The sequence below is a fragment of the Oncorhynchus masou genome, chromosome 24, assembly GCF_036934945.1.
Source record: "Oncorhynchus masou masou isolate Uvic2021 chromosome 24, UVic_Omas_1.1, whole genome shotgun sequence".
In the NCBI taxonomy this organism is placed as follows: domain Eukaryota; kingdom Metazoa; phylum Chordata; class Actinopteri; order Salmoniformes; family Salmonidae; genus Oncorhynchus; species Oncorhynchus masou.
In genome coordinates, this window is record NC_088235.1 from 91,891,090 (window position 1) to 91,905,778 (window position 14,689).

The 14,689-nt window shown below is 43.3% G+C and overlaps 1 protein-coding gene across 2 annotated transcripts in view; it reads left to right on the forward strand.

Moving 5' to 3' along the window:
- The first annotated feature begins 3,217 nt into the window (after positions 1-3,217).
- Positions 3,218-14,689, forward strand: part of LOC135513020 (mast/stem cell growth factor receptor Kit-like) — a 48,300-nt gene continuing 36,828 nt past the window's right edge. For both annotated transcript variants that reach the window (XM_064935652.1, XM_064935653.1), the window contains exon 1: positions 3,218-3,402. In XM_064935652.1, the coding sequence (XP_064791724.1) occupies positions 3,348-3,402 (55 nt within the window). In that variant the 5' untranslated portion in view covers positions 3,218-3,347. The remainder of the gene's footprint in view (positions 3,403-14,689) is intronic.

The window sequence follows — 14,689 nt, forward strand, 5'->3', positions numbered from 1 at the left end:
ATACCCCGCTTCTTTGGGCGTTCAAGACATTCAGCTGCATGTCTTAAGCCTTTGCTCAACTTCCGAGCAATCCGCGGCATTTAGATATGCGAGCTGTTCAGAGTAGACATTGGCACCGCACTGCAATATAGATGGAATTGTAATAATGCAACACCACTGGGTAATGTTTTCTGTCATGATGCAGTTATCCTTCCAAACAGGTAAAACATAATATTGGTCAACATTGTCTCTCTGCCAACAGTTGTGGGGTTAGTTGTTGTTTTACAGAAGTTTATTTTAACCACTTGGTGATTGATCACACTTCACGAACATGATCACCTTGGTCACTGTACTAAATAGATTTGTTGCCACTTTTGTTCATGATTATTACTTTTGTTTTTTTCTGGGCTATAAATATGCCATTTCTATTCAGTTAAGAATTGTATTGTATTTCTGTACAGTGGCGTGTGAAAGTATTCACCCCTTGGCATTTTTCCTATTTTTTTGCTTTACAAGCCTGGAATTAAAATAGATTTTTGGGGGTGTTGTGTCATTTGATTTACACAACTTGCCTCCCCCTTTGAAGATACAAAATATTATTTTTTTGAATCAAACAAGATATATCACAAAAAAATTGAAAACTTGAGCGTGCATAAGTATTCACCCCCCCGAAAGTCAATAGCCAATACTTTGTAGAGCCACCTTTTGCAGCAATTACAGCTGCAAGGCTCTGGGGTATGTCTCTATAAGCTTGGCACATCTAGCCAATGTGTTTTCTGTCCATACTTTAAGGCAAAATTTCTCCAGCTCCTTCAAGTTGGATGGGTTCCGTTGGTGTACAGAAATCTTTAAGTCATACCACAGATACTCAATTGGATTTAGGTCTGGGCTTTGACTAGGCCATTCCAAGACATTTAAATGTTCCCCCTTAAACCACTCAAGTGTTGTTTTAACCTTATAATTAGGGTCATGGCCCTGCTGGAAGGTGAATCTCCGTCCCAGTCTCAAATCTCTGGAAGACTGAAACAGGTTTCCCTCAAGAATTTCCCTGTATTTAGCGGCATACATCAATCCTTCAATTCTGACCGGTTTCCCAGTCCTTGCAGATGAAAAACATCCCCACGGCATGATGATGCCACCACCATGCTTCACTGTGGGGATGGTGTTCTCGGGGTGATGGGGAGGTGTCAGGTTTGCGACAGACATAGCATTTTCCTTGATGGCCAAAAAGCAACATTTTAGTCTCATCAGACCAGAGTACCTTCTTACATATGTTTGGGGAGTCTCCCACATATCCTTTAGTAAACACCAAACGTGTTTGCTTATTTTTTTCCTTTTTTTCCAGACACTCTTCTGTAAAGCCCAACTCTGTGGAGAGTGCAGCTTAACGTGGCCCTATGGACAGATACTCCAATCTCCGCTGTGGAGCTTTGCAGCTCCTTTAGGTTTATCTTTAGTCTCTTTGTTGCCTCTCTGATTAATACCCTCCTTGCCTGTTCCATGAGTTTTGGTGGGCAGCCCTCTCCTTGGCAGGTTTGTTGTGGAGCCATATTCTTTCATTTTTTTAATAATGGATTTAATGATGCTCCGTGGGATGTTTAATGTTTCTGATATTTTTTTATAACCCAACCCTAATCTGTACTTCTCTAACAACTTTGTCTCTGACCTGGGAGAGCTCCTTGATCTTCATGGTGCCGCTTGCTTGGTGGTGCGCCTTGCTTAATGGTGTTGCAGAATCTGGGGGTCTTTCGGAACAGCTGTATATACACTGATATCATGTGACACTTAGATTGCACACATTACATGAAATCCAAATAAAAATCTATTTAAATGACAGGTTGTAATGCAGCAAAATAGGAAAATCGCCAAGGGGGATGAATACTTTAGCAAGGCACTGTATTGCATTTTGTGACATTGGATGATGTAAAAAGGGCTTTATAAATACATTTTATTGATTGATTGATATTGTAGCCTAGCCTACACATTTTTTCAGCAGATTAGAACTTTGTATAGTTTATACATCCTTCGGTGCATAGAAATAGCCTGTTGGTTACCCTGTACCTTGACATTTTGAGTTAATCACTGAAACCTAATGAGGAAATTGGATATTTGTGCGCTCAGCATCAGGTTGCGTTCATCTCAATAATTAATCTTTTGGACCGGGCAAAGCACGGAGACATTGGCAAAAAGTAAATTAACAGCGATTTATTCATGCACAGATTGATAAGTGACCTCGTTGTTGGCTAAACAAGTTGTTAGACATTACAATTAGGAATCATTTTTCAATTAAAGAATGACACTTGTTGTGATCAACTATATGATTTGGGAATGTTTGTTTAATAGCCTAGTAGGACTGTTTGTATAGGCTCTCTAACTGGTTTGTTCTTTTCCCGAGAGCCTCGAGTCATTGGCGCAGATAAGGGCTATGCTAGTCATATCTTGTCATCTCAGCAACTGTCATTATGGAAATGTAGAGGAATTCCTTAGAAGTATGCAAATAATCAGTGTCATTTTCTAAGAGTTGGTTTTGCATTGACCTACTGTGGGCCTGTAGTGTTGTATAGATTTGTGTGACCATTAGCCTAGCCTATGCAGAGAGGCTTTTGTCATACATTGTTATGTCAACAAATTTTATCTCAACATTTGCATTCAAACTCAGTTTGTTAAACCTTGGAATGGTGTTTTCTGGTGTTAGGGCTTCATGTACCACGTTATTTAATCAAATTTTTTTTTTAATTTGATGTGAATGTTTTGGGTCTTTGCCCATAACTTTGCACATGTTGATGTAAATGTTTGAGGACAGGCTTTTGCTCATTCTGGATTCTATTAGAATGACAATCACAGAGAAAGGGACCCTGCAACAACTCTTACAATTCCAACTATTGAATCCTGCAAGATACTGTTCTGAATTATACAACTATCTTTTTTTTTGCCATAGCAGAGATGCTGAAAAAATGTCTATATTGGTCTGCTAATACTAGTAAAGCCACTACTTTTGTGAAAAAAAATATGTATAAAAAAACGTTAGATTTTTTATTTTTTCAGTGCTTCCTGCGGCTATTCTTCCATTGTAAAGTATTGCTCTGAAGTTATGGCATGCATGGAATGTAATTGAAATGCTTGTTATCGTTGATGCCACACAACCCGCACCCTGCCCACGAACGACCTCTATAGACGAAGTTCAACACAACATCACCACCCGTTGATCCTAGTACTTCAACACAATTCCCTTATGCAATGTGCGTTTAAGACGTTCATCTGCATGTCTTAAACCTTCACTCAACTGCGGAGCAATCTGCGGCATTTACAAGCGCGAGCTCTTCAGAGCAGACATTGCCACCGCACGCAATATAGATGGAATTGTAATAATGGAACACCACTGGGTACTGTTTTCTGTCTTGTTGCAGTTATCCTTCCAAACAGGTAAGACATAATATCGGTCAACATTGTCTCTCTGCCAACAGTTATGGGGGTAGTTGTTGTTTTACAGAAGTTTATTTTAACCACTTGGTGATTGATCACACTTCACGAACATGATCACCTTGGTCACTGTACTAAATAGATTTGTTGCCACTGTTTTGTTCATTATTATATATATATATTTTGTGCATTTTCTATTCAGTTAAGAATTGTATTGTAGCCTGGCATACACCTTTTTTCAGCAGATTAGAACTTTATCGTTCAGGATGTAGAGAGAGCCTGTTGGTTACCCTATACCTTGACATTTTGAGTTAATCACTGAAACCTAATGAGGAAATTGGATATTTGTGCGCTCAGCATCAGGTTGCGTTCATCTCAATAATTAATCTAGTGGACCGGGCAAAGCACGGAGACATTGGCAAAAAGTAAATTAACAGCGATTTATTTCTGCACAGATTGATGTGACTTCTAAAATACTTGTTAGACATTCAAATTAGGAATAATTTTTCAATTAAATAATGACACTTGTTTTGATCAACTATTTTATTTGGGAACGTTTGTTCAATAGCCTAGTAGGACTGTTTGTATAGGCTCGCTAAATGGCTTGTTATTTTCCAAGAGCCTCGAGTCATTGGCGCTCATAAACGCTGTTCTAGTCATATCTTGTCATCTCAGCAATAACTGTCATTATGGAAATGTAGAGACATTTCTTAGAAGTAGGTAAATAAGCAGTGGCATTTTCTAAGAAATAGTTTTGCATAGACCTACTGTGGATCTGTAACGTTTTATGTAATTTGTGTGACCATTAGCCTAGCCTATAGAGATACTTTTGTCATACATTTTCAAATCAACAATTTTTACATCAACATTTGCATTAAATCTCAGTTTTTTTAAGCCTTGTAATTGTGTTTTGGTGTTAGGGCTTCATGTACCATATTACACTTTTTTTTTACATAACTTACAACATGCCTCACCAGTGAATTTAATGTCTCACCTATAATTACATGCCTCACCTATAGATTTCATTTAAGGTTTTATTGAGCAGTATTGAGTTGTCAATGGTAGACGTAACTCTGCTTGTAATTGCTTACATGGTTGAATAATCAATCCAAACAACACCCACTTGAAATCAGGCAAAGGCAGATAGATAATGACAGTTATCCTGTGAAGTGATGCTTCCTGAAATAGAGGAATGCTTTCTTCTATAGAGTGGAGTGCACAACTTGGTCAGAGCATTTCCCATTATTCTGTACGTAAATCCGAGACACTCCATTTATGATGATGATATGCTACTTTACGTATGGTTACATTAATCAAATAAAATCAAATGGTATTTGTCACATGCACCAAATACAACAGGTGTAGACCTTACAATGACATGCTTACTTACTTACAAGCACCGAACCAACAATGCTTTAAGAAGTTTTAAGAAAAATAAGTCTTAATCAAAGAACAGAAAATATAAGTAACAAATAATTAAACAGCACCAGTCAAATAACAATGTGGAGGCTATATACAGGGGGTACCGGTACAGAGTCAATGTGGAGACTATATACAGGGGGTACCGGTACAGAGTCAATGTGGAGACTATATACAGGGGGTACCGGTACAGAGTCAATGTGGAGACTATATACAGGGGTACCGGTACAGAGTCAATGTGGAGGCTATATACAGGGGGTACCGGTACAGAGTCAGTGTGGAGGCTATATACAGGGGGTACCGGTACAGAGTCAATGTGGAGGCTATATACAGGGGGTACCGGTACAGAGTCAATGTGGAGGCTATATACAGGGGGTACCGGTACAGAGTCAATGTGGAGGCTATATACAGGGGGTACCGGTACAGAGTCAGTGTGGAGGCTATATACAGGGGGTGCCGGTACAGAGTCAATGTGGAGGCTATATACAGGGGGTACCGGTACAGAGTCAATGTGGAGGCTATATACAGGGGGTACCGGTACAGAGTCAATGTGGAGGGTATATACAGGGGGTACCGGTACAGAGTCAATGTGGAGGGTATATACAGGGGGTACCGGTACAGAGTCAATGTGGAGGCTATATACAGGGGGTACCGGTACAGAGTCAATGTGGAGGCTATATACAGGGGGTACCGGTACAGAGTCAATGTGGAGACTATATACAGGGGTACCGGTACAGAGTCAATGTGGAGGCTATATACAGGGGGTACCGGTACAGAGTCAGTGTGGAGGCTATATACAGGGGGTACCGGTACAGAGTCAATGTGGAGGCTATATACAGGGGGTACCGGTACAGAGTCAATGTGGAGGCTATATACAGGGGGTACCGGTACAGAGTCAATGTGGAGGCTATATACAGGGGGTACCGGTACAGAGTCAATGTGGAGGCTATATACAAGGGGTACCGGTACAGAGTCAATGTGGAGGCTATATACAGGGGGTACCGGTACAGAGTCAGTGTGGAGGCTATATACAGGGGGTACCGGTACAGAGTCAGTGTGGAGGCTATATACAGGGGGTACCGGTACAGAGTCAGTGTGGAGGCTATATACAGGGGGTACCGGTACAGAGTCAGTGTGGAGGCTATATACAGGGGGTACCGGTACAGAGTCAATGTGGAGGCTATATACAGGGGGTACCGGTACAGAGTCAGTGTGGAGGCTATATACAGGGGGTACCGGTACAGAGTCAGTGTGGAGGCTATATACAGGGGGTACCGGTACAGAGTCAGTGTGGAGGCTATATACAGGGGGTACCGGTACAGAGTCAGTGTGGAGGCTATATACAGGGGGTACCGGTACAGAGTCAGTGTGGAGGCTATATACAGGGGGTACCGGTACAGAGTCAGTGTGGAGGCTATATACAGGGGGTACCGGTACAGAGTCAGTGTGGAGGCTATATACAGGGGGTACCGGTACAGAGTCAGTGTGGAGGCTATATACAGGGGGTACCGGTACAGAGTCAGTGTGGAGGCTATATACAGGGGGTACCGGTACAGAGTCAGTGTGGAGGCTATATACAGGGGGTACCGGTAACAGAGTCAATGTGGAGGCTGTATACAGGGGGTACCGGTACAGAGTCAATGTGGAGGCTGTATACAGGGGTACCGGTACAGAGTCAGTGTGGAGGCTATATACAGGGGGTACCGGTACAGAGTTAATGTGGAGGCTGTATACAGGGGGTACCGGTACAGAGTCAATGTGGAGGCTGTATACAGGGGGTACCGGTACAGAGTCAATGTGGAGGCTATATACAGGGGGTACCGGTACAGAGTCAATGTGCGGGGCCACCGCTTAGTCGAGGTAACTGAGGTAATATGTACATGTAGTTAAAGTGACTATAGATAGATAATAAACAGAGAGTAGCAGCAGCGTAAAAGAGGGACCTGAATAGCCCTTTGGTTAGCTGTTCAGGAGTCTTATAGCTTGGGGGTAGAAGCTGTTAAGAAGCCTTTTGGACCTAGACTTGGCGCTCCGGTACTGCTTGCCATGCGGAAGCAGAGAGAACAGTCCATGACGAGGGTGGCTGGAGTCTGACAATTTGTAGGGCCTTCCTCTGACACCGCCTGGTGTAGAGGTAATGGATGGCACGAATCTTGGCCCCAGTGAAGTACTGGACCATATGCACTACCCTCTGTAGTGTCTTGCAGTTGGATGCCGAGCAGTTGCCACAGCAGGCAGTGATTCAGCCCATCAGGATGCTCTCGATGGTGCAGCTGTAGAACCTTTTGAGGATCTGAGGACCCAAGCCAAATCTTTTCAGTCTCCTGAGGGGGAATACGTTTTGTTGTGCCCTATTTACGACTGACTTAATGTGTTTGGACCATGATAGTTTGTTTGTGATGTGGACACCAAGGAACTTGAAGCTCTCAACCTGCTCCACTACAGCCCTGTCGATGAGAATGGGGGCATGCTCGGCCCTCCTTTTCCTTTAGTCCACAACCAACTCCTTTGTCTTGATCACTTTGAGGGAGAGGTTGTTGTCCTGGCACTACACAGCTAGGTCTCTGACCTCCCTATAGGCTGTCTCATTTATTTTTTTATTTCACCTTTATTTAACCAGGTAGACTAGTTGAGAACAAGTTCTCATTTGCAACTGCGACCTGGCCAAGATAAAGCATAGCAGTTCGACACATACAACAACAGAGTTACACATGGAATGAACAAAACATACAGTCAATAATACAGTAGAAAAAAAAGTATATATACAGTTAGTGCAAATTAGGTCAAATAAGGGAGTTAAGGCAATAAATAGGCCATGGTGGCGAAGTAATTACAATATGGCAATTAAACACTGGAATGGTACATGTGCAAAAGATGGATGTGCAAGTAGAGATACTGTGGTGCAAAAGGAGCAAAATAAATAAATACAGTATGGAGATGAGGTAGATAGATGGGCTGTATACAGATGGGCTATGAACAGGTGCAGTGAGCTGACAGCTGGTTCTTAAAGCTAGTGAGGGAGATGGGAATCTCCAGTAAGATGGGAGATGGGAATCTCATCAATGTCGGTGATCAGGCCTACCACTGCTGTGTCATTGGCAAACTTGACGATGGTGTTGGAGTCGTACCTGGCCATGCAGTCATGAGTGAACAGGGATGCAGGAGGGGACTGAGCATACACCTCTGAGGGTGTTGAGGATCAGTGTGGCGAGATATGTTGGTACATACCCTTACCACCTGGTGTCGGCCCGTCAAGAAGTCCAGGATCCAGTTTCAGAGGGAGGTGTTCAGTCCCAGGGTCCTTAGCTCAGGGATGAGCTTTGAGGGCAGTATGGTGTTGAACGCTGAGCTGTAGTCAATGAATAGCATTCTCAAGTAGGTGTTTCTTGAGTCCAGATGGGAAAGGGCAGTGTTGAGTGCAATATAGATTGCATTGTTTGTGGATCTGTTGGGGTGGTATGCAAATTGGAGTGGGTCTAGGGTTTCTGGGATAATGGTGTTGATGCCAGCCATTGCTTCACGAAAACATGGCTCACCCAAGACACGCTATCGGAGTCGGTACAGCCAGCTGGTTTCTTCACGCATCGCGCCGACAGAAACTAGCATCTTTCTGGTAAGAAGAGGCTCGGGGGGGTATGCCTTATGATTAACGATACGTGGTGTGATCATAACAAGTCCTTCTGTTCACCTGACTTAGAATTCCTCACAATCAAATGTCGACCGCATTATCTACCAAGAGAATTCTCACATCGACGGCCCTGAACTAACTTTATTTGACTCTATGTAAACTGGAAACCACATATCCTGAGGCTGCATTCGTTGTAGCTTGGGATTTTAACAAGGCTAATCTGAAAACAAGACTCTCTAAATTCTATCAGCACATTGATTGCGCTACCAGGGCTGGTAAAACCCTGGTAAAACCCTGGATCATTGTTATTCTAACTTCCACGATGCAGGGTAGCCTAGTGGTTAGAGCGTTGGACTAGTAACCGGAAGGTTGCAAGTTCAAATCCCCGAGCTGACAAGGTACAAATCTGTCATTCTGCCCCTGAACAGGCAGTTAACCCACTGTTCCTATGCCGTCATTGAAAATAAGAATTTGTTCTTAACTGACTTGCCTAGTTAAATAAAGGTACAATTAAAAAAATATATAAGGCCCTCCCCCGCCCTCCTTTTGGAAAAGCTGACCACGACTCCATTCTGTTGCTCCCATTCTATAGACAAAGACTAAAACAGGAAGCTCCCGCGCTCACGTCTGTTCAACACTGGTCCGATCAATTGGATTCCACGCTTCAAGATTGCTTCGATCACGTGGGTTGGGATATGTTCCGCACTGCGTCAAACAACAACATTGACGAATACGCTGATTCGGTGAGCGAGTTTATTAGCAAGTGCATCAGCGATGTCGTACCCACAGCAACTATTAAAACATTCCCAAACCAGAAACTGTGGAATGATGGCAGCATTCACGCAAAACTGAAAGCGCAAACCACTGCTTTTACCAAGGCAAGGTGACCGGAAACATGACCGAATACAAACAGTGTTCCTATTCCCTCCGCAAGGCAATCAAACAAGCTAAGTCTCAGTATAGAGACAAGGTATAGTCGCAATTCAACGGCTTAGACACAAGAGGTATGTGGCAGTGTCTACAGTCAATCACGGATTACAAAAAGAAAACCAGCCCCGTCGCGGACCAGGATGTCTTGCTCCCAGACAGACTAAACAACTTCTTTGCTCGCTTTGAGGACAATACAGTGCCACTGACACAGCCCACTACCAAAACCTGCCGACTCTCCTTCACTGCAGCCGACGTGAGTAAAACATTTAAACGTGTTAACCCTCGCAAGGCTGCAGGCCCAGACGGCATCCCCAGCCGCATCCTCAGAGCATTCGCAGACCAGCTGGCTGGTGTGTTCACATGCTTCAAGAAGGCCACCATTGTTCCTGTTCCCAAGAAAGCTAAGGTAACTGAGCTAAACGACTACCGCCCTGTAGCACTCACTTCCGTCATCATGAAGTGCTTTGAGAGACTAGTCAAGGACCATATCACCTCCACCCTACCTGACACCCTAGACCCACTCCAATTTGCTTACCGCCCCAATAGGTCCACAGACGACGCAATCGCAACCACACTGCACATTGCCCTAACCCATCTGTAGAAGAGGAATACCTTTTGGAGAATGCTGTTCATCGACTACAGCTCAGCATTTAACACCATAGTACCCTCCAAACTCCTCATCAAGCTCGAGACCCTGGGTCTTGACCCCGCCCTGTGCAACTGGGTACTGGACTTCCTGAAGGGCTGCCCCCAGGTGGTGATGGTAGGTGACATCTCCACCCTGCTGATCCTCAACACTGGGACCTCACAAGGGTGCGTTCTGAGCCCTCTCCTGTACTCCCAGTTCACCCACGACTGCGTGGCCATGCACGCCTCCAACTCAATCATCAAGTTTGCAGACAACACTACAGTGGTAGGCTCGATTACCAACAACAACGAGACGGCCTACAGGGAGGAGGTGAGGGCCCTCGGAGTGTGGTGTCAGGAAAATAACCTCACACTCAACGTCAACAAAACAAAGGAGATGATCGTGGATTTCAGGAAACAGCAGAGGGAACACCCCCCTATCCACATCGATGGGACAGTAGTGGAGAGGGTAGTAAGTTTTAAGTTCCTCTGCGTACACATCACGGACAAACTGAATTGGTCCACTCACACAGACAGTGTGTGTCAGGCTGTATCACCGCCTGGTACGGCAACTGCTCCGCCCACAACCGTAAGGCTCTCCAGAGGGAGGTCTGCACAACGCATCACCGGGGGGCAAACTACCTGCCCTCCAGGACACCTACACCTCCTGATGTCACAGGAAGGCCAAAAAGATCATCAAGGACAACAACCACCCGAGCCACTGCCTGTTCACCCCACTATCATCCAGAAGGCGAGGTCAGTACAGGTGCATCAAAGCAGGGACCGAGAGACTGAAAAACAGCTTCTATCTCAAGGCCATCAGACTGTTAAACAGCCATCAATAACATTGAGTGGCTGCTGCCAACATACTGACTCTAGTCCAGCCACTTTAATAATGGAAAAATTGATGTAAAAATGTATCACTAGCCACTTTAAACAATGCCACTTAATATAATGTTTACATACCCTGCATTACTCATCTCATATGTATATACTGTACTCTATACCATCTACTGCATCTTGTCTATGCCGTGCTGTACCATCACTCATTCATATGTTTTTATGTACATATTCTCATCCCTTTACACTTGTGTGTATAAGGTAGTTGTTGTGGAATTGTTAGGTTAGATTACTCGTTGGTTATTACTACATTGTCGGAAACTAGAAGCACAAGCATTTCACTACACTCACATTAACATCTGCTAACCATGTGTATGTGACAAATAAAATTTGATTTGACATTTTTTATTTGACCAGGCTTTCATAGCACCTCATGGCTACCGACGTGAGTGCTACGGCTCGGTAGTAAGTTAGGCAGGTTGCCTTAGTGTTCTTGACCAAAAACTAATGTAGGGTGGATTGGTGGGCATATGCTGCGAATGTCTAGCAACCTAAAAGTTGCGAGTTCGAATTTCATCACGGTCAACTTTAGCATTTGAGCCAATTAGAAGGTTTTTAGCTACTTTGCAACTACTTAGCATGTTAGCTAACCCTAACCGTTTTACCAAACCTTCACCTAATCTGCTGCCTGAACGTCTATCAACCCAAAGGATGCGAGTTTGAATCTCATCACGGACAACTTTAGCATTTTGGACAATTTTGCAACATTTCAATTTGTACTACTTTTAACTACTTTGCAACTACTTGGTATGTTCGCTAACCTTCTCCTAACCCTAAACTGAACCCTTTTAGCTAAACCTCCTCCTTCCTTCTAACCATAACCTTAATCCTTTAGCCTAACTCCTGAACTTAACCTTAACCCTGACCCCTAACCCTAACCTCGCTAATGTTAGCGAGCTAGAAAACATTAGCCTCCTAGCTAGAATGCAATACACATCATTCATTTAGCAAATTTGTAACATATTGTACGTTTTGCAAATTCATTACATATTGTACTTTTTGCAAATTCGTAACATACAGTGCCTTGCAAAAGTGTTAATCCCCCTTGGCTCTTTTCATATTTTGTTGCATTACAACCTGTAATTTAAATGTATTTTTATTTGGATTTCATGTAATGGACATTCTCAAAATAGTCGAAATTGGTTAAGTGAAATTTTTCAATAAATTAAAAAAATATGTAATTGGAAAAGTAGTGCATGCATATGTATTCACCCCCTTTGCTATGAAGACAATAAATAACATCTAGTGCAACCAATTACCTTCAGAAGTCACATAATTAGTTAGATTGCACACAGGTGGACTCATATTTAAATGTCACATGATCTCAGTATATGTACACCTGTTCTGAAAGGTCCCAGAGTCTGCACCACCATTAAGCAAGGGGCACCACCAAGCAAGTGGCACCATGAAGACCAAGGAGCTCTCCAAACAGGTCAGGGACAAAGTTGTGGAGAAGTACAGATCAGGGTTGGGTTATATTTTTTAAAATTAGAAACATTGAACATCCCGCGGAGCACCTTTAAACCCATTGTTAAAAAATGGAAAGAGTATGGCACCACAACAAACCTGCCAAGAGAGGCCCGCCCACCAAAACTCATGGGATAGGCAAGTAGGTCATTAATCAGAGCGGCAACAAAGAGACCAAAGATAACCCTGAAGGAGCTACAAAGATCCACAGCGGAGATTGGAGTATCTGTCCATAGGACCACTTTAAGCTGTACATTCCACAGAGCTGGGCTTTACCGAAGAGTAGCCAGAAAAAAAGCCATTGCTTAAAGAAAAAAATAAGCAAACACGTTTGGTGTTCGTCAAAAGGCATGTGGGAGACTCCCCAAACATATGGAAGGTACTCTGGTCAGATGAGACTAAAATTGAGCTTTATGGCCATCACGGAAAACGCTATGCCTGGCACAAACCCAACACCTTTCATCACCCCGAGATTCTGCCACCACCGTGCGGGATGGGCATGTTTTTCATCGGAAGGTACTGGGAAACTGGTCAGAATTGAAGGAATGATGGATGGCGCTAAATACAGGGAAATTCTTGAGGGGAAACCTGTTTCAGTCTTCCAGAGATTTGAGACTGGGACGGAGGTTCACCTTCCAGCAGGACAATGGCACTGGGCATACTGATAAAGCAACACTCAAGTGGTTTAAGAGGAAACATTTAAATGTCCTAGAATGGCCGAGTCAAAGGCCAGACCTCAAACTTCAATCCAATTGTATGCCAGCGGATCCCATCCAACTTGAAGGAGCTGGAGCAGTTTTGCCTTGAAGAATGGGCAAAAATCCCAGTGGCTAGATGTGCCAAGCTTATAGAGACATACCCCAAGAGACTTGAAGCTGTAATTGCTGCAAAAGGTGGCTCTACAAAGTATTGACTTTGGTGGGTGAATAGATATGATTAGATACATTTTTTGGGGGTGATATTTCTTGTTTGTTTCACAATAAAACATATTTTGCATCTTCAAAGTGATAGGCAAGTTGTGTAAATCAAATGACACAAACCTCCCAAACATCTACTTTAATTCCAGGTTGTAAGGCAACAAAATAGGAAAAATGCCATGGGGGTGAATACTTTCGCAAACCACTGTATCATACTAAATTGTTGATGGACATCCAAAAATTATTACATACAGTGGGACAATAAAGTATTTAGTCAGCCACCAATTGTGCAAGTTCTCCCACTTAAAAAGATGAGAGGCCTGTAATTAAAAAGATGAGAGGCCTGTAATTATCATCATAGGTACACTTCAACTATGACAGACTAAATGAGAAAAAAAATCCAGAAAATCACATTGATTTTTAATGAATTTATTTGCAAATTATGGTGGAAAATAAGTATTTGGTCAATAACAAAAGTTCATCTCAATACTTTGTCATTGCCAACAAAGTGTATATAACAGAGGTCAAACGTTTTCTGTAAGTCTTCACAAGGTTTTCACACACTGTTGCTGGTATTTTGGCCCATTCCTCCATGCAGATCTCCTCTAGAGCAGTGATGTTTTGGTGATGCTAGGCAGTGATGCTAGGCCACTCCAGGACCTTGAAATGCTTCTTACGAAGCCACTCCTTCGTTGCCCGGGCGGTGTGTTTGGGATCATTGTCATGCTGAAAGACACAGCCATGTTTCATCTTCATTGCCCTTGCTGATGGAAGGAGGTTTTCACTCAAAATATCACGATACATGGCCCCATTCATTCTTTCCTTTACACGGATCAGTCGTCCTGGTCCCTTTGCAGAAAAATAGTCCCAAAGCATGATGTTCCCACCCCCATGCTTTCACAGTAGGTATGGTGTTCTTTGGATGCAACTCAGCATTCTTTGTCCTCCAAACACGACGAGTTGAGTTTTTACCAAAAAGTTATATTTTGGTTTCATCTGACCATATGACATTCTCCCAATCTTCTTCTGGATCATCCAAATACTCTCTAGCAAACTTCAGATGGGCCTGGACATGTACTAGCTTAAGCAGGGGGACACGTCTGGCACTGCAGGATTTGAGTCCCTGGCGGCGTAGTGTGTTACTGATGGTAGGCTTTGTTACTTTGGTCTCAGCTCTCTGCAGGTCATTCACTAGTTCCCCCAGTGTGGTTCTGGGATTTTTGCTCACCGTTCTTGTGATCATTTTGACCACACAGGGTGAGATCTTGCGTGGAGACCCAGATCGAGGGAGATTATCAGTGGTCTTGTATGTCTTCCATTTCCTAATAATTGCTCCCACATTTGATTTCTTCAAACCAAGCTGCTTACCTATTGCAGATTCAGTCTTCCCAGCCTGGTGCAG